This window comes from Oncorhynchus tshawytscha, linkage group LG09 (assembly GCF_018296145.1).
Source record: "Oncorhynchus tshawytscha isolate Ot180627B linkage group LG09, Otsh_v2.0, whole genome shotgun sequence".
In the NCBI taxonomy this organism is placed as follows: domain Eukaryota; kingdom Metazoa; phylum Chordata; class Actinopteri; order Salmoniformes; family Salmonidae; genus Oncorhynchus; species Oncorhynchus tshawytscha.
This window is the reverse complement of record NC_056437.1, coordinates 12,261,332-12,287,125: the sequence shown is the minus strand read 5'-3', so window position 1 is coordinate 12,287,125 and position 25,794 is coordinate 12,261,332. Positions and strand designations below refer to the sequence as shown.

Here is a 25,794-nt window from a genome sequence, read left to right as displayed (position 1 = left end):
TCTGTAATGATCAAATGTGATCATTTTAGCAGTCTTTTTTTCCCAGTTGTCTGCAGTGACTTACTGTACTGCAATAGAAGGATGTGGTTATGGTGTAAAAAAAGTATTCCTTTCTGAACTCTGCACCTCGGTCCATATCCGAGCATCCAAACTGTGCCAATGCTGCGTCGTTGCGCTCTAGTGGAGGCCTGTGTTTTATTATAGGAAGAATAGAACTGCCGTTATGCGCAGGTCTGGTACAGTTCCAACGTTCACCAGCGGCTCCTCGAGTGGTGGTGGTATGACTGTATACGCAAGTCTCCCCCACCCATACGATTTGTAGCTATGTGGGTTTAATACGCGTCACACAGTCCCACAGCAGGCCCGTGTCGGTGTCACAACCGGCTGGAATGAGGCGTGCACTCACTCGTCGAAAGAAGGGCCGCATTTCCTTGATTGTGAAAGTTTTGCTGTAGCAGGCTCCACCTTTATGGGAAGCAATTATAAACTATGGGTAATTTGATTGGTCCTAGCGCTAGTCAATCTACACTGCTTACACATAATACCGGTGGATACGGAGGACGGCTCAACTAAGAAAATGATAAGGTCATTCGAATTACTGTGGCGAGCGAGTTTATTGCTACAATGAAACTGAAAAAAATTGTACTGACAATAGGAATGAACGGATGATTTCTATAGAGGCAAAGTCGAACCAAGTGGGCAGGCAAATTTGATATAAATACGCCGGAGGGGGGGCAATGCGCTGTTATCTGAGACCCTTGTGTCTGTCAATGTGCAAGTAGACGCCAGAGCGGTGGAAGGTTTTGCTAAACCAATCAAGGTGGAATTGTACAAAACGAGTTCCACGTCCGGTGTAATACGCACATTACCGTGTTTGTGGGGGACGTGAAACAAGGTAGGCCACATAACACTTGTAATTTCCATATCATTCAATGGTCTGGGTTTCTGGATCCATTATTAGCCTATTTAGTAGCCTAGCCTAGTGAAATCTGAATAGCTCAGGCTTCACCCAACTGTCCTTTATCAACCTTGCCAGTGTATATATATGGAAGGAAGCCTGTATTTGAATGGACCAGGTTTGATTCTTTTGGACCATTTATCTTCGGTTATGTAGGCCTACCCTAATGTTATACAGCGATCAGCTCCAAGAGTGCAGTTTGCGAAAAACGGGATACAGTCAGCAGCGTTGACACAATACATTTAGAGGCTACAGGATAGCCACCACTCCAATCTAGTGTGCCGTTCGTTGCGCTCCACTTATCATCTTATCATAAATGGACAACGGGTACGTTCGATCGAATGGAGATGTAACGGTTCTGATTAGGTTCTATTTGGTAGACTCGCGCACATGGCGTAGCTGCTGGTGATGGGCTCGAGCTTTTTTATTTGACGTATTTCCCATCAGCAGTGAGCACGCCTCTCTCTCGCCACTACCGCAGTACTACTGCTTCTAGAACGCTACGGTGCGTTAAACCATATAGTTTATAGCTCAGGTTATTAAACATTCACCTTTTTCTGATGTTGGATGATGATGATGATGATGATGATTTATAGCCAAGGAAATAGTAATATTATTTAATCGCAGCAATGTTTCACCCTCTGAGGGCCATAGCCTAAGGTACATGATAAATGTATGTATTGCCATGTTGGCCAGAGCATGTAATATCCCTCGTGCCGCAGAGTGAGTCTTGATGATGAGCACTTTGACGCACGCGATCATAACTAATCCTGCTCCCCATTCGTAACGGAAATATATATCTCGTAAACACAAATTATGTGCTCTTGTTGACACAGGTACCAACTATTGTTACCGCATGTGTCCTCGTGATCTGTGCTGGCTCTATCTAGTCTCTGTGTCCGACAGTAAATCATCAATTTAAATGTCATCTGTGAGCCCAAGCTTGTGCTGTAAATGGACAGGATGTCCAGACAAGAACCATAATAAACAACATTTATCTCCGGTGCTGCATACCGACATGACGCTATTGGTCCAAAGCCAATTTTATAATTCCTTGATACCAACATATACCTTGTACCTTTGGCCTAGTTTTTACATCGATTGTGGTGCTGGTCTTGTACATGGCCAGGAAGACTTCTTTTGTCAGGACCGTGACAAACTGGACCTTGCAGAGACAGACAAGCATAGGGCCTATCCATAATTGAATGTAGTGGTCTAAATCTGGAAGTGATAAATACATAGGGACACCTTTTAAAGGGGGGGGGGGGTGAAGAGGGAACCACTGTAGAGATTTAGAACAGAGAAAGTGAGGCCTCTCTCCCCTGATGGAGAAAACCCTGGATGTACAGAACTAATCTTCCACAACTAGATGTGATTCCTGCTCAGGAAAGGCTTGGAGGTAGCAAAGGTTGTGTTTTTGGTCACCCTCTGTAGCCCTTTCCTGCAGTCAATGACCAATAGCACACTCTCTGGCCTCTTGGGTGGAAAGTTATTAATATTTTACATAATTACTTTTTTAATGAAAATCCTGTCTTTCTATGTCAAACAGTTTTGTTATATTTCAGAGTTCTGTGATGTATATAAAGTATATAATTGGGATGGAAACTCAAAATGGAATACATTTAAACTATATATCTGACATGGTACAAGTGCTTTTTTTTTAAAGCCCACAACAATGTGCGTGAGGTGTATACTTTTGTTTCAAAGTAGATTTGTTTAAGACGACCAAGAATCACTCTGTATGGCCCTGATTTAGCCCACTGCAGTAAAAGGTTTAATGAATTACCGTACCTGGTGGTGACACTCCTCTTGTGCAAAAAGGTCAGACTGTAGGCTGTAGATGTATTGTAAGGGTATATTTGATATATTCGCTAGTAATTCAGTAGGCACTCCTATCCAGAGAGCACTGAGTGCTTTCAACTGAGGAAGTAGAGAAGACCACACACTACAGGTTCACTGTGAGTGCAACCTCTCGAACAGAAGAGAGAGGAACCAACGCCAACATGTTTTGTCAATTTTAGTTCTAGTTTTTCCAGCTTTAGAACAGCTTGTTAACGTTTGTTTTGTGGGAGGGAAACCAGGAAGCAAGGTGTCCTTTGCAAAAGCCAAATTGACTAACTCTTTTTTTCAGAAATATGGAACCATTGATCGAGACTCTTGTTATTCTAAATCCAGAAAATGGATGTAACATGATGACATTAACGGTGACTTGTTTTCCTTTCTCTACAGGATGATGCGCCTGGCTTGCTGCACCGTTCTCCTCTTCCTGCTCCGTCTCTTGGTGGGCCTGCCCTGGTTCCAGGTCCTCCCCTCCATCCTCATCTTCTACCTGAGCTCTGGAGGCTGGAAGTTCGTACTCATTTTTGCCAAAACCATCAGAAGAGATTTACAGTGAGTGGAAGTATAGTGTGGGATGTTGGGTGTGTGTCAGTCTACACCTGTCTACACCTGTCTACACCTGTCTACACCTGTCTGCACCTGTCTGCACCTGTCTGCACCTGTCTGCACCTGTCTGCACCTGTCTGCACCTGTCTGCACCTGTCTACACCTGTCTACAAGTCAGAAGCACGTTTACAGAAACACAGGTTTTAATGGTGTTAAACAACCAATACATTCAGATACCTTCACCATGGTTAGGACTATAGGAGTTTAATTGTCTGCACCTGTCTGCACCTGTCTGCACCTGTCTGCACCTGTCTGCACCTGTCTGCACCTGTCTGCACCTGTCTGCACCTGTCTGCACCTGTCTGCACCTGTCTGCACCTGTCACACCTTTTAATGGTGTTAAACTACATTCAGATACCTTCACCATGGTTAGGACTATAGGAGTTTAATTGTCTGCACCTGTCTGCACCTGTCTGCACCTGTCTGCACCTGTCTGCACCTGTCTGCACCTGTCTGCACCTGTCTGCACCTGTCTGCACCTGTCTGCACCTGTCTGCACTTGTCTACAAGTCAGAAGCACGTTTACAGAAACACAGGTTTTAATGGTGTTAAACAACCAATACATTCAGATACCTTCACCATGGTTAGGACTATAGGAGTTTAATTGTCTACACCTGTCTGCACCTGTCTGCACCTGTCTGCACCTGTCTGCACCTGTCTGCACCTGTCTGCACCTGTCTGCACCTGTCTGCACCTGTCTGCACTTGTCTACAAGTCAGAAGCACGTTTACAGAAACACAGGTTTTAATGGTGTTAAACAACCAATACATTCAGATACCTTCACCATGGTTAGGACTATAGGAGTTTAATTGTCTACACCTGTCTACACCTGTCTGCACCTGTCTGCACCTGTCTGCACCTGTCTACACCTGTCTACACCTGTCTGCACCTGTCTACACCTGTCTACACCTGTCTGCACCTGTCTGCACCTGTCTGCACCTGTCTGCACCTGTCTGCACCTGTCTGCACCTGTCTGCACCTGTCTGCACCTGTCTACACCTGTCTACACCTGTCTACACCTGTCTACACCTGTCTACACCTGTCTGCACCTGTCTGCACCTGTCTACACCTGTCTACAAGTCAGAAGCACGTTTACAGAAACACAGGTTTTAATGGTGTTAAACAACCAATACATTCAGATACCTTCACCATGGTTAGGACTATAGGAGTTTAATTGTCTGCAACAAGAAAAGCAGCACATTCCTGTAAGACAAGGAGGACTGTGCCACAGAGGAGACAAGAGCTCACGTGTGTTACAGAAGGGAATGTTGAGTTAGTCATGTATGGAGGAATGTTCAAGGACAAACGAGAGACTAAATGTGGCGGAGAGAGTAAAGACAAAGTAGACAGATGAGAGACAGGTGCTGAGGTTCCTCTGTATTACGAGTTCACATTCAAAGCTAGCTAGTGTTGTGATCTGTTCACCATGGTGACAGGTACTTCCCCTTGCACTTCAATGTTCTGATCCGAAAGGTCTGGATTGGTGTAGTGACACTTCAATGTTCTGAAGTGTCTGGATTGGGGAAGGGGAATCAGTTGTTACCAAAATACCAGAAAAACTCTTACTTGGAGTGAAGTTTGGTGTGTCAACCTGATTAGTCAGAGAAGTAAAGTAATGTCCTATCTCACTTTCAATTTAAAAAATATATTATTTCACCTTTTATTTAACCAGGCAAATCAGTTAAGAACAAATTCTTATTTACAATGATAGCCAACACTGGCCAAACCTGGAAGACGCTGGGCCAATTGTGCGCCGCCCTATGGGACTCCCAATCACTTCCGGATGTGATACAGCCTGGATTCAAACCAGGGACTGTAGTGACACCTCTTGCAGTGAGATGCAGTGTCTTCGAGCGAGTGGCGCAGTGGTCTAAGACATGATAAGGTTTATTCCATTAGGGACAATTGTGTCGGTTACACGGGTTTCATCAGTGTCATAGATGACTCACATAATAAACCAACCTATAAATTCATTTATTTATTATGTGATTCATCTATGACCATGATGAAACCAGTGTGGCTGACAAGGTTTATTCCATTGGGGACAAACGTATCATTTATTATTGCTTGAATGTGCAACTACTTGCACATTAACCTTCAGCACATCTATCACTCCAGTGTTTAATTGCTAAATTGTAATTACTTCACCACTACGGCCTATTTATTGCCTTACCTACCTAATCTTACTACATTTACACACACAGTGTATATACACTTTTCTATTGTGTTATTAACTGTACGTTTGTTTACTCCATGTTCACTCTGTGTTGTATGTGTCGAACTGCTTTGCTTTATCTTGGCCAGGTCGCAGTTGTAAATGAGAACTTGTTCTCAACTGGCCTACCTGGTTAAATAAAAATAAAATATTATTGCAAGTGAGATAGGAACATACCTTTTTCTGAATCGGTTGTTACTACTTAGCCAAACCGAGGCGAGTTCTGCTACCCTAGTCTGGTCAGCCGTCCACCATAGTGGCTGGAACCAGGCAGGATAGGACAATGAAAATCAAATATTTGAGCCAGCACAGTGCAGTTTGGATTCGCACGATAGTGTTAAAAGAGTAGTAGTGGTGATTGGCCGTTATTGTGAGACTCATGTGAGGGGCTCTGTTTCCCTTTACCCTACTGTACAGTTTAGTAATAAAACTAAAGAGGAACTAGTCACTGGTTGGAGAGACTCCTCGTACCCCTTGGGTGACACACCCCAAAGGAATGGTTTCAGTTAAACCTGCCCGTTCAGAGGGACAACCTCAAACCTCGATGGACCTGTATAGCTTATGAATAGAAAGAATACAAAGGGCATAACTTTTATATACAGTAAAATGCAAAGAGTACTACTCCCACTCAAATCATACAGACAAATGGAGTACTACTCCCACTCAAATCATACAGACAAATGGAGTACTACTCTCACTCAAATCATACAGAGTACTACTCCCACTCAAATCATACAGACACATACTTGCAGGAGGCATGTACAGCTTTCTGAAAATGTCATCTATAGCTGATCCTCATGAATACGATGTTTTTATTGCTTATTTAGACTTTGTCCTGGAGAGCGAAACAAACCTTGGTGTTACAATATTTTACAACTGAAAGCTGCTGTTTCACTAACTAATGAGTCTTTAAATGGACATTGTCTGTTTGCTTAAGAATTGCCACAGTTATAAAATTATTATAAAAGTTATAAAGTTACAAGCTACAGTTTTATCGGCGTATTTGTTTCTCAATGTAAATTGGAAGCTTTTTCTGGATTTGAACTTTGATCCCGGAAACAAAACATGTATTGATAGATTGCTTAATGTAGTTTATTGCTTCCTCCGTGTACTTCACACCAGCTGCTATTTAGTCAGGAAAAGCATGCAGGACAACATCAGGGTAGTGTTCATTAGGGCATGCAAGTCCGGCTAGTTTACCACCATGTCTCTACATTCAGAGTAACGTCATGTTCTCTTTAGGCTCTTAGTTCTCTGAGTTGTTGTTTCTCAGCCCCTCTTTAACTTCCCTCTCCTCCACAGTGCGGCAGGCGTCCTCCTCAAGGTGAAGTCAAACGTCAATCGTCACCTGAAGGAACGAAACACCCTCCCTAAAATCTTCGCCGAGACGGTGCGTCGCCATGGGGACAAGACTGCGCTCATTTTCGAGGGCACAGGCGAGAAGTGGTCCTTCCGGCAGCTGGATGAGTACTCCAACCGTGTAGCCAACCTGCTGCTCCAGAGGGGCTTCGTGGAAGGGGATGTGGTGGCTCTCTTCATGGAGAACCGGTCCCAGTACGTGGGCCTCTGGCTGGGCATGGCCAAGATAGGAGTGGAGGCTGCTCTGATCAACTTTAACCTGCGGCTGGAGGCCCTGGTGCACTGCGTCACCATCTCAAACGCTAAGGCTGTGGTGTTCGGCAGCGAGCTGACCGAGGGTGAGGACCTGGGGAGTTAGTGGAAGGATGGGGGGAGGATGGGGGGAGGATGGGTGATGGAGGGAGGATGGAGGGAGGATGGGTGATGGAGGGAGGATGGGTGATGGAGGGAGGATGGGTGATGGAGGGAGGATGTGGGATGGAGGATGTGGGATGGAGGATGGGTGATGGAGGGAGTGGCTAAGTGACAGGTGGCTGGAGGGATTGTTTGAATGACTGATGGAGGGAGGAAGTCGATGGAGGGATGGACAGGGGGCTATAAATCTTTATTTAAGTAAATTGTACATGCTAAAGGCCCATTCCTGGACATACTGTAGATTTGGACTAGTACTGGACTACATTCTTTTTAGTCTAGGACCAGGCTTAGTCTGAGTCTGGGAAACCAAGGGTTTTATTTGATTCTCTGTTTCTGTGACATTAACTTTAAGATCAGTTTCCTGTCTTGTCTCACTCTCCATCTCTCTCTCCCTATCGCCCCCTTTCTCTCTCTACCTCCCACTCCCTTTCTCTCCCTTGCTCTCTCTCTTCCCCGTCCTCCCTCCCTCTATCCTACAGCTGTGTGTGAGGTCCACAGTTCCATGGGGAAGACGGTACAGATGCTGTGTTCAGGGGACTGGGACCCCAAATGTGTCCCTACAGGGACAGAGTGCCTGGAGCCTCTACTGGATGCCGCTCCGACCCACCTGCCCATCCGCCCAGATCGCTGCTTCACTGGTCAGTCAATCAATCTGTCCAATCACACTCAGTCAGTTTATAAGGAGCCAAACCTGGACTCGGTTAGTATTTTTCTTTCCAAAACATTTTAGTGTTTGATTGAACCTGTCTAAAGTGCAGTGTTTGATTGAACCTGTCTAAAGTGCAGTGTTTGCAGTATTCCAGGCAAGATCAATCAAGCCCCTAGTTTTACTGCTTTCTCCACTGTTTTCTATTGTAGGTCTGTTGTATGTTTTTATTGATTTCTCCCCATATGTCGGTCTTCCAGATCGTCTGTTCTACATCTACACATCTGGGACCACCGGGATGCCCAAAGCTGCCATCGTGGTGCACAGCAGGCAGGCACCCTGGATCTTATATCTCTCTTCTCTCTCTCTCTGTATCTCTCTCTCTCTTTCTCTCTCTCTCTCTCGCTCTCTGTGTCTCGCTCTCGCTCTCTGTGTCTCGCTCTCTGTGTCTCGCTCTCTGTGTCTCGCTCTCTGTGTCTCGCTCTCGCTCTCTGTGTCTCGCTCTCTGTGTCTCGCTCTCTGTGTCTCGCTCTCTGTGTCTCGCTCTCTGTGTCTCGCTCTCGCTCTCTGTGTCTCGCTCTCGCTCTCTGTGTCTCGCTCTCGCTCTCTGTGTCTCGCTCTCGCTCTCTGTGTCTCGCTCTCGCTCTCTGTGTCTCGCTCTCGCTCTCTGTGTCTCGCTCTCGCTCTCTGTGTCTCGCGCTCTCTGTGTCTCGCTCTGTGTCGCTCTCTGTGTCTCGCTCTCTGTGTCTCTGTGTCTCTGTGTCTCGCTCTCTGTGTCTCGCTCTCTGTGTCTCTCTCTGTGTCTCGCTCTCTGTGTCTCGCTCTCTGTGTCTCGCTCTCTGTGTCTCGCTCTCTGTGTCTCGCTCTCTGTGTCTCGCTCTCTGTGTCTCTCGGCTCTCTGTGTCTCTCGCCTCTGTGTCTCTCGCCTCTCTGTGTCTCTCGCCTCTCTGTGTCTCTCGCCTCTCTGTGTCTCTCGGCTCTCTGTGTCTCTCGCTCTCTGTGTCGCTCGCTCTCTGTGTCTCGCTCTCTGTGGCTCTCTCTGTGGCTCTGTGGCTCTCGCCTCTCTGTGGCTCTCGCTCGCTCTCTGTGGCTCGCTCTCTGTGGCTCGCTCTCGCTCTCTGTGGCTCGCGCTCGCTATCTCTCTCTCGCTCGCCCTCTGTGGCGCTCGCTATCTCTCGCTCGCTATCTCTCTTGCTCGCTCTCTGTGGCGCTCGCTATCTCTCTCTCGCTCGCTCTCTGTGGCGCTCGCTATCTCTCTCTCGCTCGCTCTCTGTGGCGCTCGCTATCTCTCTCTCGCTCGCTCTCTGTGGCGCTCGCTATCTCTCTCTCGCTCGCTCTCTGTGGCGCTCGCTCGCTCTCTCTCGCTCTCTCTCTGTGGCGCTCGCTATCTCGCTCGCTATCTCTCTCGCTCTCTCTCTGGAGCGCTCTTTCTCACTCTTTGCCGTCTTCTAATTCACTCTTTCTGTCACCTGTGTGTTTGACAGGTACTACCGCATGGCAGCCTTGGTATACTACGGCTTCGGTATGACGTCTGATGATGTGTTGTACGATTGCCTTCCACTCTACCACTCCGCAGGTAATGTGTGTGTGTGTGTGTGTGTGTGGTCCGTCCATTGTAATTGTTTCTGAAACACGTGTGCATGTCTTCTCCAGGAAACATTGTTGGCGTGGGGCAGTGCCTGATCCACGGCATGACTGTGGTCATCAAGAAGAAGTTCTCTGCCTCCCGGTTCTGGGACGACTGTGCCAAGTACAACTGCACGGTGAGACAGAGACGCTGCTAGCTGACTCCCAGTAGCTCAGAGACTGTATGACACATATGTACAGAATAGGAGACCAGTAGAGAGAAGATGCATGTTTTGGGTTACTGCTCTGTTCAACTGTGTTGATGTTTATCTACAGCGATAGCTCAAGGATATTCGGATTTACCATTAGGGTTTAGGGAAAAATCTGTTCAGGTGGTCAAAGTAGTAAAATGTAAATAAACAGGTCATGTGGGTAGACAGCATTATAAGACTGTTGTTCTACAGAAGTACCCAAAGACGACAAACTCAGAAGATTTGGGGAATAATAAAATAATATTTAGATCTGTAGATTGGTGTGGGTTCTTCACTTGTCTGCACTCGTCTCATTGTGCCGGTGACTGACTGTTTGTCTCTCTGATCCCCAGATTGTCCAGTACATCGGGGAGATCTGCCGGTACCTGTTGAACCAGCCGGTAAAGGAAATAGAGGGTAAACACAAGGTCCGTATGGCGCTCGGTAACGGCCTGCGCCAGTCCATCTGGGAAGAGTTCACCTCTCGCTTCAACGTACCACAGATAGCAGAGTTCTACGGAGCCACAGAGTGCAACTGTAGCCTGGGAAACTTCGACAACATGGTGAGGCGCTAGGAGGACATTTTGGATCTCACAGCAAAGAGCTGAAAGCAAATGATGATGCTCTCATAGTTTATTTTATGGTATTGGCAGACATTTTGGCTCTGAGGGCCTGCTTTTTCTATAGTGTGTGGTCCCAGGGAATGAACATCTTCTGTGTAGTGTTGATCTTTATTATGGCTCTCACTTCACATCTCAAAGCACATAAAAACACTTATGGTATTTCATCCTCAAAGTAAAGATGAGGGTATAGTGGTCAGTGATGGCCTCTGTCACTTTGTATTGAATTTGGACTGCATGCTGTCTGTCTCCATTCTCTCATTGATTTGCTGAATCATAGCTATGGTGTGTTGCTGTAAAGCTGAACAGAGTTTCAGTGGGTTTAGATGGGTTGCCGTTAACAGTATGGTATTGTCTCTGTTACAGACAGGTGCATGTGGCTTCAACAGCCAGATCCTCCCCTTCATCTACCCCATCAGACTGGTGAAGGTAGATGAGGAGACCATGGAGCTCATCAGAGGCCCCGATGGCGTCTGCATCCCCTGTGGGCCTGGTACGTCACTACTAGTATAGCATACCTTAACCCTGACATTCTGAATACTGTGCAAGCCTGGTATGGGTGAGATGGGCAACTTTGATGGGGGTGGGGGCCGCCCCAAAACATCTGAACTCATCATGAGGGTCCGCAGTTTCTTGTGGGTCTGCCTACCCACATGTCTATCCACATGCCTACCCACATCCACATGCCTACCCACATCCACATCTGTACCTACATCCACATTCCTACCCACAAGCCTACCCACATCCACATGCCCACCCACATCCGTACCCACACCCACATGCCTACCCACATCCGTACCCACATCTGTACCCACATGCGTACCCATATCCAAATGCCTACCTACATGCGTACCCACACCCACATGCCTACCCACATCCGTACCCACACCCACATGCCTACCCACATCCGTACCCACATCTGTACCCACATGCGTACCCACATCCAAATGCCTACCTACATGCGTACCCACATCCACATCCGTACCCACATGCGTACCCATATCCACATGCCTACCCACATGCCTACCCACATGCCTACCCACATGCCTACCCACATGCCTACCCACATCCATACCCACCAGCCTACCCACATCCGTACCCACCAGCCTACCCACATCCGTACCCACACATGCAGTCAGAGCCGGGCCTAGTCTTTGGGGGCTCTAAGCAACATGTATCAAGAGACTCCAGGCTAAACTACAGGAGATCTCTGAGCAGTTGTGGGCCCCAGAGACGAGGTGTGCTGGCCCACCCTGGCACCCGTCAACCACTACCCCACCTATGGGTTAATTAACCCATAAGGCACAAGGGGGTGTGGTATATGACCAATATACCATGGCTAAGGGCTGTTCTTAGGCACGACGCAAAGCGGTGTGCTTGGACCACAGGAAGAGTAGCTGCTGCTTTTGCAACAGTTAAAGGGGATCCTAATAAAATACACAAAAAGCTGCCTTGCTGTCCAGGGAACTGAGCAGATGTGAGATCAACATAGCTGCTCTGAGTGAAACGAGGTTAGCTGACGATGGCACCATCATTGAACCAGTAGGTGGCTATAGGTGGAAAGGGAAACAAAACAACGAGGACAGAGTACATGGGGTAGACTAACCTTCACACATCTGTATGACACCTTCTGGCAGAAATGAGCCTTGTGAAAATCAGGATTCCTCTCAACAAGACCAGGCATGCCACAATAATTAGTGCCTACGCACCTACATTACCACTCCCTGACAATAACCAAGCCCTGACAATAACCAAGCCCTGACAATAACCAAGCCCTACATTACCAAGCCCTACATTACCAAGCCCTGACAATGTGAAAGAGCAGTTCTACTCAGAGCTAGACGACTAGTCATTCCTTGAGACTTCAATGCTAAGGTTTGATTAATGAATTCTTTAAATTTTAAAAACAGACATAAGGGCTCCAGCTGGTAACGCCTCCACATACAATTTAAGACAATCATCAAGGATAACAAAATACATCTTAAAAGGTTATTTCCATTGTGGGCAAAGATGGAGTGGGAAACTTAAAATATAAACTGTTTTTAGACTGTTTCTCCATGTAACCCACATACAAATGAGCATAGTTAGGAGCCATGGGGGACCCCATAGAAGTACCCTTTGTCTGAATAAAGAAAGCATTTAGAAACATGAAGTAGTTGTGTGTGAGTACTATTTCAGCCAATGTTATGCATGCACTGGAAGGTAGTTCATTAGGGTCACGTTGCAGAAGAACATGTTCCATGGCTTCAATACCGCCCTCGTGTGGAATATTTGTGTAACGACTCAACATCAGAAGTAACTAAAAGTATTTTCAGGGAGAGGATCAAGAGATTCAATAATGGGGATAGTTTAAAGACCCTTGCTCCCTTCGGTCTCAACGTAGACGTGGATCTGAAGCCATTCTTGTGATTACTGTGATTGTGCCGTTGTAAATGTTTGTAGCCTAATTGTATCTATGATCGTACGCTATCCGTTTGTTTTTATATGCTATTTTAATATATGAGACCAATGACATTGGTCTCATATATGTGATTTTCTGGATTTTTGTTTTAGATTCCGTCTCTCACAGTTGAAGTGTACCTATGATAAAAAATGACAGACCTCTACATGCCTTATTAGTAGGAAACACTGCCGATTTTGCAGGTTTTCAAATACTTGTTCTCCCCACTGTAGGTAGCACACAGGAGGACATTTTTCTCTGTTAAGACTATTTCCTTTTGCATTTCTAGCCAAATGTAAAATGTTCCTGTTTTGATTAATTTAATGGAGTGAGTTAGGTCTGCTCTATACTAAATTAGCATACCCCCTGAGTCCCTTCCCTGTTTCACACCTGGTAGTTTGGTGGATGGGACGAGCAGCTCTCTAACCTAGAGGGCAACTAGTGGGTCCCTCTCCTCTATACCATGTTTCTTGTAGGATGACAATGTCTGTATTTCTGAGTTCTTTGGTGAAGTCCAGGTTCCTGCTCTTTAGGCCAAAGGCAGTTGACCTCAGGCCTTGGATATTCCAGGATGAGATGGAAGGCTTTGTGTTCCAAAAAGTGCCCAATGTTAATTGTGTGGTTTGGGCTCAGACAAGTAAGTGTGAGTAGAGTCTGATGAGCATCTGGTACATGCTAGTGTAAGAGTGGGCCTGTTTGCCTGCTCACGACCTGGGCGTATGTGTGACTGTTCATATTGAGGCCCTCTTTGTGGGAGTGGGGGGTATGGGGTGGGCAGGTGGGGGCATAGGTCTGATCTGAAGGGGCCTATATGGGGTGGGGGCATTGTTGGTTTGGGGGGGGTATTGATTGGATGTGGTGCTGTGGCCTGGATTTAGGTCTTCTCAGCATGGATCCTCTATATGTAGGTCCCGCAGGTCTAGGAGAGTGTCTCGCTGGTCTTGGCAGGTGGTCTGTTGATCTGTGGCTCCTGTGTGAGGTGTTGGGGCTGCGGTTGAGGGCAATGTCCTTTAGGGTTCTGGCAAAGGTGGGCTCTGCTGCCTTGTACAGGTGGACCTGGTCGTAAAGGCTGTTCAAGTCCAGGGGTGAGTGGTGGGCCAGGAAAACATTTGGTTTTGAGGTACAGTCACGGGAAATACTTGTTTGCCCGCCCTATGGTAGCAGGGTGGAGATAACCACTTGTGCATTGGGAAAAGTAGAATAAGCTTTTTCAATCACTCCCTTTCCTGCTGGGCCCTCGGGTTGTTTGTGGATGTGTGTATTATGTGGCTGGGTGACCCTAGTTGGTCCTCAGACAGAAGGTCTAGTGCATGCTGGGTGTTTGGACACCACAGTTTATTTTCTTGTATATATTTCCCATTCGAGTCCATAAGGAACACAAGCCACAGAGTGTGTGTCTGGGCTTCTTCATTTGTCTATTCTGCTGTGATGTTGAGGCTATGGTCAGGGTCTGAGGTGGGCTGTTCTGCTGACTTCTCTGCGGGGGTGGCCTGTCTCTAATGGGTTGTTCTGTCACACGTCATCGTTCTCACCTTCTCCTCTAGTGTTCTGCTCTTTCTCCTGTTGATGGTGTCTCACCACAGTCCAGAGTGCAGACATGGCTCGCCAGTTCTGGTTGAGGGGATGTTGTTGAGCTGGACAATTTTTTTTTTGTGTGTTGGCTGGAGTGTTTCCACCTGCTGTTCCAGCTCCACCTGCCTTACTTCCAGCTGGGTGAATTTTATCCTTCATTTCAATGAGGGACTAGTGCTCTGTGCTGGGAGGTTGACTTTCCTCTTGGGGTTACTCATCTGTGGGGTTGAGTAATGAAGAGGTCTGACACGCTCGGTATCTTTCTCAAGAGAGAGCTTCTCCTGCTGCGCTCCCTCTGATTATGAGAAAGTCCAGCTGAAACTGTTTTGGGATTGCCCTGTATCAATACTGTTCCAGACTTGTACAGGTTGACATTGGCTGACTTGGTCATTGTTGAATATTATCCTGAATTTCTACCCTTTGTGAACACCCCCCCTGTTAAGAGGGGTAGTGTGTTAATATAGCTCTGTGCCATGCCAGGGGATGGTCTGTGTGGAAGATTAAGTTGCTTACGTTCAGCGCCTGCATCAGGGGACCATTTTTATAGCAGTCAGCAAAAAGTGTCTCTTTATTTTCCATAAGGAGCTTATTTTGTCCTCTTTCCATGGCTTCTCATTTTTTACATCCAGGGGGTACTGTATTGTAATGACCTCTGCACAGAGGGAGGGGGCTTCAAAGGCCTCTGCAATTGGGTGGGTGAAGCTGTGAAGCTTTGACACCTCTCACAAACCTCAGTGCTAATTGAAGTTGCAGACGGATCTGTTCAACACCACATGACATCAACATGGTAGCAGCATAAAACATGGACAAACATTATTGGGCTAACAGTAGATGGGCCAATGTGTACATGCACATTTCCAGATATCATCAGCAGTAATACAATTGGGGCACAGTAGAGGACAGGGAGCGCTCAAATTAAATACATATTTTTGTATTTTTTTAAATTTATTTTACCTTTATTTAACTAGGCAAGTCACATTCTTATTTTCAATGAAGGCCTAGGAACAGTGGGTTAACTGCCTTGTTCAGGGGCAGAATGGCAGATTTGTACCTTGTCAGCTCGGGGGTTTGAACTTGCAACCTTTCAGTTACTAGTCCAACGCTCCAGCCACTAGGCTACCCTGCCGTAATGTCTAGGCTTTAAAAGTAGCTTCAGACTAAACATTAGTTACTCCGTTCCAGGTTGGATGGTGTTTTCAGGTTTCCGTTGTGCTTCTTTTCCTGGTTGTTGGTTTTCAAGAGCACCTGCAGTATAGTCCTTGGGAATAAGAATCTTTGGTAGTAGGAATCCTTCCATGTCATTTTGTACAAAATCATGTTGTAGGTTTGGAGTTTTGATTGAGTGAAAGTTGTTGTGGAGGGTAGTATCCTGTATATGTCCTTGTGGAAAAATCCAAGTTTATCTCTCTCTCTCTAGGTGAGCCCGGCCAGTTGGTAGGCAGGATCAATCAGAAAGACCCCCTGAGAAGGTTTGACGGCTACGTGAACGAAGGAGCCAACAGCAAGAAGACTGCTAACAGTGTCTTCAAGAAGGGAGACACTGCCTATCTCTCAGGTGAGAAGCTATTTAACTTTATAGACTGAGAGAGACTTTATTTGTCTGTCTTTCTCTCCCTCACGCACACATTCTGACAGTGATGTGTTGCGGTATCTACTACGGAGCTTAACCTTGGCCCAGTCAAAGATGACTGCATTTCACAAGTCTCTGTCTGGATAAGTGGTATTTGTTACTGAGTGGACTGTCCTGGCTAAATAAAAATGGCAGTCCTCATCATGGATCCATATGGTGACATGTACTTTTACAAACGCACAGCTTTGTTACTGATCTGTTTGCTTTCTCTCTCCAGGTGACGTCCTAGTCATGGACCAGTATGGTTACATGTACTTTAAGGATCGTACAGGGGACACGTTCCGTTGGAAGGGAGAGAACGTGTCGACCACAGAGGTGGAGGGAACCCTGAGCCGTCTGCTGGACATGATGGACGTGGTAGTCTACGGAGTGGAGGTGCCAGGTACAGTAACCACTCCAAACCACCACACAGCTCTTTTTCCACCATTGTCTGTATTGATTTTCAATTTACAACAATGGGGACATTCTCTTTTGTTATCATGACCCAAAACCAATCATACAACTGGGCCTCCACTGCCCAAACTGGTACAACAGTTCTCATACACAGAGTATAATAGTTTCCCCAAAGAAAGGTTCTTAGCCAGCCTGGCACCTACTTTCTGTCTGACAACTCCGCTGCACAGCCAAGAGAGTGACCATTGATGTTTCTTCTGTGTGAACAAACGAAATGCGCAAAATGAAGCGCTTTGCTGTTCTACGAGTGGTGTGGGACGGCGTGGTCGAGATAGATAAAGTACCCTGTTAGCTACAAAGCTTAAGGGAAACTCACCCCAGATCCCCAGTTTTGGTGAAAGGAGGAGAAGAAAGTGCCTAAGAAGAACTATCCCACTGGGCACAGACGTCTATTCAACGTCTGTTCCGTGTTGGTTCAACGTAATTTCATTGAAAGGACGTGAAAACAACATTGATTCAACCAGTGTGTGCCCAGAGGGGATAGTGCTCTGAATTAATGGATTATCAAGGGTGTGTGCTTTGCTTTGCACTTTCTATTTGAAGGATGTTGTTAACTGTGTAGCATGCTGGTCGTAATGTGAAGAGCACTAAGCAGCAGCGAACTGGCCCATGACGTCATCACTACAGCATGTTTTCAAGGCAATTCCAACTGTCTCCTTACAGCAGTTGTGAAATACTTGATGAATGCAGATGCCTGTTACCATCAATTAATTGTCAGTGATAATTTCTGATGATTTTTTTTATCTTAACATGTTTTATGGCGCTGAGGGGACTATACCACCTTCTTACACTGAACAAAAATATAAACGCAACATGTAAAGTGTTGGTCCCATGTTTCATGATCTGAAATAAGAGAGCAGAAATTGTCCATATGCACAAAAAGCTTACTTCTCTCAAATGTTGTGTACAAATTTGTTTACACCCCTGTTAGTGAGCATTTATTCTTTGCCAAGATAATCCATCCACCTGACAGGTGTGGCATATCAAGAAGCTAATTAAACACCATGATCATTACACAAGTGCACCTTGTGCTGGGGACAATAAAAGGCCACTCTAAAATGTGCAGTTTTGTCACACAACACAGTGCCAAAGATGTCTCAAGTTGAGGGAGCCTGAAATTTGCATACTGACGGCAGCAATGTCAATCAGAGCTGTTGCCAGATCATTTCATGTTAATTTGACTCTACCATAAAGCCATAAGTGATTTTAAAACAGAGTTTAATTGCTGTAATAGGAGATAACTGAGGATGGATCAACAACATTGTAGTTACTCCACAATGATAACATAAATAAGTCAAAAGAAAGCTTGTACAGAATACAAAATATTCCAAAACATGTGTCCTGTTTACAATAAGGCACTAAAGTAATACTGCAAAAAATGTGGCAAAGAAATTAACTTTTTGTTCGGAGTACAATGCGTTATGTTTGGGGCAAACGCATCACTGAGTACCACTCTTCATATTTTCAAGCATGGTGGTGGTTGCATCATGTTATGGGTATGCTTGCCATCGGCAAGGAGTAGGGAGTTTAAGATAAAAAAATTAATGGAATAGAGCAAAGCACAGGCAAAATCCTACAGGTAAACCTGGTTCAGTCTGCTTTCCAATAGACAATGGGAGACCTTCACCTTTCAGTAGGACAATTACCTAAAACACAAGGCAAAATATACACTGGAGTTGCTTACCAAGATGACATTGAATCTTCCGGAGTGGCCTTGTTATAGTATTGGCTTGAAAATCTATGGCAAGCCTGTTTAGCAATGATCAAAAACCAACTTAACAGAGCTTGAATATTTGGACCATCTACAGTGGGGAGGACAAGTATTTGATACACTGCCGATTTTGCAGGTTTTCCTACTTACAAAGCATGTAGAGGTCTGTCATTTTTATCATAGGTACACTGTGAGAGATGGAATCTAAAACAAAAATCCAGAAAATCACATTGTATGATTTTTAAGTAATTAATTTGCATTTTATTGCATGACATAAGTATTTGATCACCTACCAACCAGTAAGAATTCCGGCTCTCACAGACCTGTTAGTTTTTCTTTAAGAAGGCTGTTCTCCACTCATTACCTGTATTAACTGCACCTGTTTGAACTCGTTACCTGTATAAAAGACACCTGTCCACACACTCAATCAAACAGACTCCAACCTCTCCACAATGGCCAAGACCAGAGCTGTGTAAGGACATCCGGGATAAAATTGTAGACCTGCACAAGGCTGGGATGGGCTACAGGACAATAGGCAAGCAGCTTGGTGAGAAGGCAACAACTGTTGCAATTATTAGAAAGTGGAAGAAGTTCAAGCTGGAGACTTATCTCCCTCACTAACTACAAGCATCAGCTGTCAGAGCAGCACTGCACCTGTACACAGCCCATCTGTAAATAGCTCACACAACTACCTCATCCCCATGTTTTTTTTTTGCTCTTTTGCACACCAGTATTTCTACTTGCACATCTATCACTCCAGTGTTAATGCTAAATTGTAATTATTTAGCCACTATGGCCTATTTATCGCCTTACCTCACTACTTTTACACACACTGTATATAGATTTTTATATTGTATTATTGACTGTACGTTTGTTTATCCCATGTGTAACTTTTTTTTGTCATTTTGCTTTATCTTGGCCAGGACGCAGTTGTAAATGAGAACTTGTTCTCAGCTGGCCTACCTGGTTAAATTAAAGGTGAAATAAAGAACAAGAACTAAATGTGGGAAAAGTCGGTGTGAATACTTTCTGAAATCACTGTTTTCTGATGCGTGTGTCTGGGGCAGAGGGGACTGTGTGACTTAACTCAGACCCCTGTAGCAGGTTGAGGGCTTTATACAGTCATAAATGTTTCCTTTGCATGTCTCAGGGGCTGAGGGGAAGGCTGGGATGGCCGCCGTAGCAGATCCAGAGAGATCTACAGATCTGGAGAAGTTTGGGAAGGATCTAGAGAAAGCTCTGCCACCCTACGCACGACCCGTCTTCCTACGCTTCCTCAAAGAGGTCAATAAGACAGGTGGGTGCAGTTGGTCATGTATACAGTATCTGTTATGTTATACACTGAGTATACAAAACATTAGGAACACCTTCCTAATATTGAGTTGCACCCCCCCTTTTGCTCTAAGAAGAGCCTCAATTAGTCTGGGAACGGACTACAAGGTGTTGAAAGCGTTCCACAGGGATGCTGGCCCATGTTGCCTCCAATGCTTCCCCCAGTTGTCAAGTTGGCTGGACGTCCTTTGGGTGGTGGACCTTAATACACACGGGAAACTGTTGAACATGAAAAACCCAGCAGCGTTGTAGTTCTTGACACAAACCAGTGTGCCTGGTACCTACTATCATACCCTGTTAAAAGGCACTTAAATCTTAAATTTGTCATTTGCCCATTCACCCTCAATGGCACACATACACAATCCATGTCTCAAGGCTTTAAAATCCTTCTTTAACCTGTCTCCTCCCCTTCATCTACACTGATTTGAAGTGGATTTAACAAGTGACATCAATAAGGGATTATAGGGGGCCTCCCAAGTGGTGCAGCGTCACTACAGACCCGGGTTCGATCCCAGGCTGTGCCGCGACCGGGAGACCCATGAGGCGGCGCACAATTGGCCCAGCATTATCCGGGGTTATCCAGCATTATCCGGGCTTTCACCTGGATTCACCTAGTCAGTTTGTCATGGAAAGAACAGGTGTTCCTAATGCTTTGTACACTCAGTGTATATTGTATCATCTCCTCAGGGGGAGGTCAGGGACTGTATTCAAGAAGTGATGAAGTAGGACTGTGGATCTAGGATCAGGTCCCTTCTGTCCATATAATCTTATTCATATTGAACTAAAAATACAAAACTGATCCTGTATTAGCTGTTCTACTTGAGTCTCTAATTCAACTCTCTCTCTTCTTCCCCCCCCCCCTCTTGCTCCTCCTCCAGGCACCTATAAGTTCCAGAAGACAGACATGCGGCGGGACGGTTTTGACCCCAGCATGGTATCAGACAAACTGTACCTCCTGGACCCCACCAGGGGGCGCTATGTGGAGCTGCATCAGGAGCTCTACAGCAGCATCATCTCAGGGAAGCAGAAACTGTAACTGTGAGATCTGATCACTCTTGCCACCCCCCCCAAAAAAAAGAAATATCACCCCATCCACACACACACACCCTATTCCTGAAGTCACTCTCCCTCCCCCAGAGAAACTCTTAACTCTTACAACCCACCGCTCTGCTCTCTCTAAGCCCACACCCCTCGTTACTTCAGTGACCACAGTGAGAGGCAGCTGGCTCATCCAGGTCACATGACAAGCCAATCTGACACCATATCCCACGATAGACCTAGAGCGACCTTTGACCTCTAAAGGCACCCCCCCAGAGCTTGACCTTGACCTGCCCTGGAGCTATAGGAACGCTCGCTGGAAGGACACAGCTCGCTGGCTGAGAGGGGCGTGTGGCATGTCCAGAATGCAAAAACATAGTAACTAACTCCAAATGTAAGAGTCCTAGCTATAGGAACTTGACACAGTGAAAGAACTTGAATTGATTGAAGGAAACCGTCCTGTTGGTCTGTCGGTTTGTCCGTCTCATGTTGAGGTCATTCCCTCATAGGTCCAACCTGCACACTGCCCAGTCAGTGACCAGTGGCTTCTGTTGTGACACAAAATGGCCGATTTGGTTTTAGTGGTGTTGACTCAGCACATCCATGTTAGACATACAGTACAGCTAACCTGAAACTGATGGATTTAAGTGCAATAGGGCTCCAGCAGTGGCAGTGTACAGCTGTGAAGAAGCTCTCTAATATATTTAAATGTCTGCATTATACCAAATATATTTAATTTGTAGAATAGTCTTTACACGTTTTAAAACAAAAGGATGATTGTATGTTCAAGTTCCTGATAAAATGCCAATTCAAATTCTAGTCATGTTTTACTATATCCACAATTGTGCTCGGCTTTCTCCTGACCTCACCCACTAGGGGTGCTACTCCTAGTCTTCAACTATAGAATCTACAGACCAACTCCCAGCTGCTGGAGCACCAATAACTCTTACAGTTTCAAACCTGGTTCTGAATGTTTTGATTCAGATTCTGAATGTCCTGATTCTGCTTTAAAAAAAAAAATGTTTGTCTGTGTCAACATTGTGCAGGTTGGGCCCAATGGATTGGCTTCGTCTTGTATGGCACAGTAGACATTTTAAAGCTTGCCGAAGAGCGTGCTGAAGTGAAAAGCACTAACCTCCTGTCTCTGAGGTGTTGTTGAGGATAATACTCTGGTGCTACGGACAGAAGGAGACTCTGACTCTGGTGCAGCAAGCCAAATGATCTAAACAGGCCTCCAACCCTGTTCCTGGTGAGTTACGGTCCTGTAGGGTTTCACTCCAACCATAATCTAGCACACCTGATTCTAATAATTGATAAGCTGAATCAGGTCAGTTAAAACTGGGGTTGGAACAAAAACCTACAGGAGGGTAACTCTCCAGGAACAGGGTTTGAGAGACCTGATCTAAAGATGGTCCTTGCTCGAAGGGGGAAGAGGAGAGGATAAGAGAAGAGAGAAAATATTCTTATTTTCGTTATTGTTTGTTCTTCTCCTTGTTTCATCTTCTCAGCAGCATGAATGATCAACAGAGTACTGTGCCTTTACTGTGAGCTTACCCTCAGATTCACAGACCCTGTCCCCATCACCCCCTAACCCTTCACTCCCTACAGTCCCATCACCCCCTACCCTAACCCTTCACTCCCTATCCTAACCCTTCACCCCCTACTGTCCCATAGCACCCTACTCCCTCACTCTCCTATCGCTCCCTTGTCTGTCCTCTGTCCCTATCATCAGGTATTAAACCACATTTCCCATTCACTTTTATTCAGCACCCCAATTCTGTTGTGCCCTAACCCATGATCACTCCTGTTAGGCATGTCTCCCCACGTCTCCCAACCTCTCATCCAGTCTCTCACCAAGTCCCTCAAACGCTCACCCTTCCCAGGCACCTCTGTTTGATCCTTGCTTCTCTTGTTATGGCTAGACATTCCTCTCGGTCTGTCATGATGTTATTCCCTCAGCTCCGAGGACATGGCGTGTGATTAACGACAGTCACCTCCCCAGCTCTCGTACCGTCGGCAGTACTCTACGTGATGTGTCACCATGTCCTCTCAAAACAAACAAATTATGAGCCGGTTTCGTCAACCAAATATCCTGTCTGTGTGAAATCGAAGGTGGAGACCGAGGCACAATGATTCTCCTTGTCTTCTGTCTGGTGTGTCTCTTGTCGTGTTACACGTGCACACCTCGCTGATGAGGAAGAGGAAGTGACAACATAGTTCTCCAGCTCCACCCATCAGTATCAGTGTATTTATTACTAGTGATGATTGTTTCATTTGTCAAATGTTTGAGGAAGAAAAATGTTTAAGGGGGGAAATGTTGCAAAGAAGAGTATATACATTTTGGGGTTATATGAGAATGCTGCTTTGACTCTTGTGATCCTGGGGTGTCAAATGATAGTATGACCACAAGGTGGCGCCTGACTGGGCAGCCCCAGAGGAGTCCAAATGGGCAATATTCTGAAGTGGCTTCCTTTCCTTGTCTCCTTTCCTCCATCTGCACCGATCTGAAAGGAGTGGAGGTGAAAAATAGCCATATTGTTTACACCTATGCTGTTGTGTTGAAGCAGAGGAGACGAGGAGAGGAATCTGTTTTAGACTATTGAGATTCACCACCTCTCTGCCCCAGATGTTTCCTTTCCCACTTTTTTGTCATTTTAAATAATTATTTTATAAAGTATTAGTCATTCTTTATCTGATTGTGCATTGACTGTCGCGGCTATGCATTGCATTTGTTAGTTATTTTCTGTGTGTGAAATCAAAGCTTTGATGTCGCAGGGTTCTGGAAGTGAGTGAAGGGTTTCCGTGACATTATGTCTACCTGTTTGACTGTAACCAGAACCCAAACCTATGACGGCACCAGCCCATGATCTTATGACACTGAATAGAGACAGACTGTCATCTGTCACAGGCTCTCTGAGGTTGTGTGTCTTTGGGACGGTTTCCTGGACACAGATTAAGCCTAGTCCTGGACTGAAACATGTCTCCATTGAATATGCTTTTTAGGGAAACCAACCCCCTATGTCTGTCAAACCAATGGGAGCTATAGTAGTGTGAGAGAGTGACAGGGTGTTGGTCACATCTTTAACCAGAGGGAGGCTGTGTTTCCCAGAAAAATCCTCATTGCTGCTGCCTACTGCTACCCATAGAGATAGATAAAGGACTCATCTTTGTATCTGCGCCATTATAATGCCTATGGCAGCATGGAGTAGTCTCCATTAGGAAGTAGTCAATTTTCTTATTCACGATTGGCCGATCCCTCCTGATGACCCGGTTGGACATGACTCCAACAGGGTCTCCAGGATGGATCAGTCAATGAAGTTGGAAGTCCCACCCAGTTGACTACTTTCAAATTGTGGAAGCCTTCAATGGCGCTGCCCATGCTAACATGGCCTTTTGGCCACTAGAGGCCTCTATCATTCTCTAGTACAGTGGTCACCAACCTTTTCTGAGTCAAGATCACTTTCTGATTCAAAATGCAAGCTGAGATTTACTGCTCATATTTATTTTTTAAATGTAAGCCTATGCAACATTAACCAATTAAAAACTGTTCTGTAGCAATGAAGTTTGTGCAGTAGGTTATGGGCCGAAGACACTATCACTGTATATTGGCTACGCTTGACTTGCCCTGCCAATGTTGTTCTTCTCAGACCATTTTGAAATTAGATATTTTTTAAATGTGGTATATGATCACACTGGTAATTGTTATATTCATTGTGAGGCACAGCTCAGGCTCATGGCCTGCATCTGATGGTTAGTCTGAGGTGAGAGTGACACAGTCCAGCTGAAACTCAAGTAGCACTGCATTATTTCTGCCTCATGCACCAATTCATGTTACTCCTATGACCAGAGAAAGTTAAATATTCCTTGATATTAAAGACAAGCTGCTAATAATAACAAAAGCTTATTGAAACACTTTGCTATACTCATTCATTACGGCTGCATGTGTGTCTCTCTGGTCATGGTTTTGAAATCTCACAGATGGCTCAGATCACTGTGCAGTCATGGTGATCTGAGCTATCTGATTGGCCAGTGGTAGGCCTATAGGTGCCCTTGATTTGCTCTCTGGGCTGGCCGGGTAGGCGGAGTATTACCTTCAGACACATGAAATGGTTGACAACACTTGGCCTTCCCAGCGCTAGGGCTGCTGAATCAAGTGCACCTCCCGCCAACAGCACTAAATACAACCAAACAATAGGAACGCAAGGCTTTATCGTTGGGTTTTTAACAGGAATGTTTGGTGATCGACTAGGAATGCCTTGGAGATCGAATTGTCCATCACGATCGACCGGTTGGTGACCGCTGCTCTAGTGCTACCATACCAGTGAACCTTCATTCCATAAGAGTAACCATTATGTCCCTAACTAAGTGTATTAAAGAATGTCTGATGTATTTATAAAATCAATGCATTGCTCTTCTATAGTACTGGGATTATGGCTAATGAATAAAACAGATTGATGAATGGAAACAGTATGTTTATCCACTGTGTTGTATTGAAGAGTCTCAAAGGGCCATTAAGTAATGGTCTATACCATGCTGTTTGATCATCCTTCACATCAGTTATATGGTATGCTTGAGCCAATCGTGAGGCCTGATGCTATGAGAAACAGGAAGTAAGATATAGCACTAGAAGCCTGCATTGAATATATTTGTTTTTTTGTGGGGTTTTTTTACTCCTTTTTCTCAATGCACTCTAGCCCTTGATCTGTCAAGAAAACTGCATCAGACACCTAAACCTATCATGGGGTAGTGTGCATTGTGTGGGGACCAAAACATCTTTCTCCTAACTGATGATTGATTGGGCCATAATTCTGTATCTCTGGTCAGAAAGAATCACTCCAGTTCAGTAATAATAATAACCTGTTCTTCTCACTGACCTGGCCACATGATGCACATTTAATTTGTCTTGTTTTTCTGTTCTGTTGTGGTACTCAGGAACAATGAGCAATGGCAGAGAAGGGAAGGTGTGTGTTACTTTGTTGGACAGGCTGCCATGCTTAGTATGTCATACAGAGTGTGTGTGGAGGAGGTGTGTGGTGTCTGCAACACACTGACATCTTGTATCTAAAAGACTAGCTGGCTGTAAATCATGCATTTAAAAAAAATTGCCAACGGCAAATCCATATTAATAAAAAGCATTTAAATTG

The 25,794-nt window shown here is 45.4% G+C and overlaps 1 protein-coding gene across 1 annotated transcript; it reads left to right on the top strand.

Annotated features, from left to right (window-relative positions):
- The first annotated feature begins 528 nt into the window (after nt 1-528).
- LOC112257384 (long-chain fatty acid transport protein 4) lies at nt 529-25,794 on the top strand. The gene is made up of 13 exons (XM_024430906.2): nt 529-895; nt 3,188-3,349; nt 6,921-7,315; nt 7,871-8,029; nt 8,298-8,367; nt 9,522-9,613; nt 9,691-9,800; nt 10,208-10,417; nt 10,841-10,967; nt 15,904-16,041; nt 16,334-16,498; nt 19,431-19,577; nt 20,491-25,794. The coding sequence occupies exons 2-13, from the start codon at nt 3,189-3,191 to the stop codon at nt 20,646-20,648; spliced, it is 1,932 nt and encodes a 643-aa protein (XP_024286674.1). The 5' UTR covers nt 529-895; nt 3,188; the 3' UTR covers nt 20,649-25,794.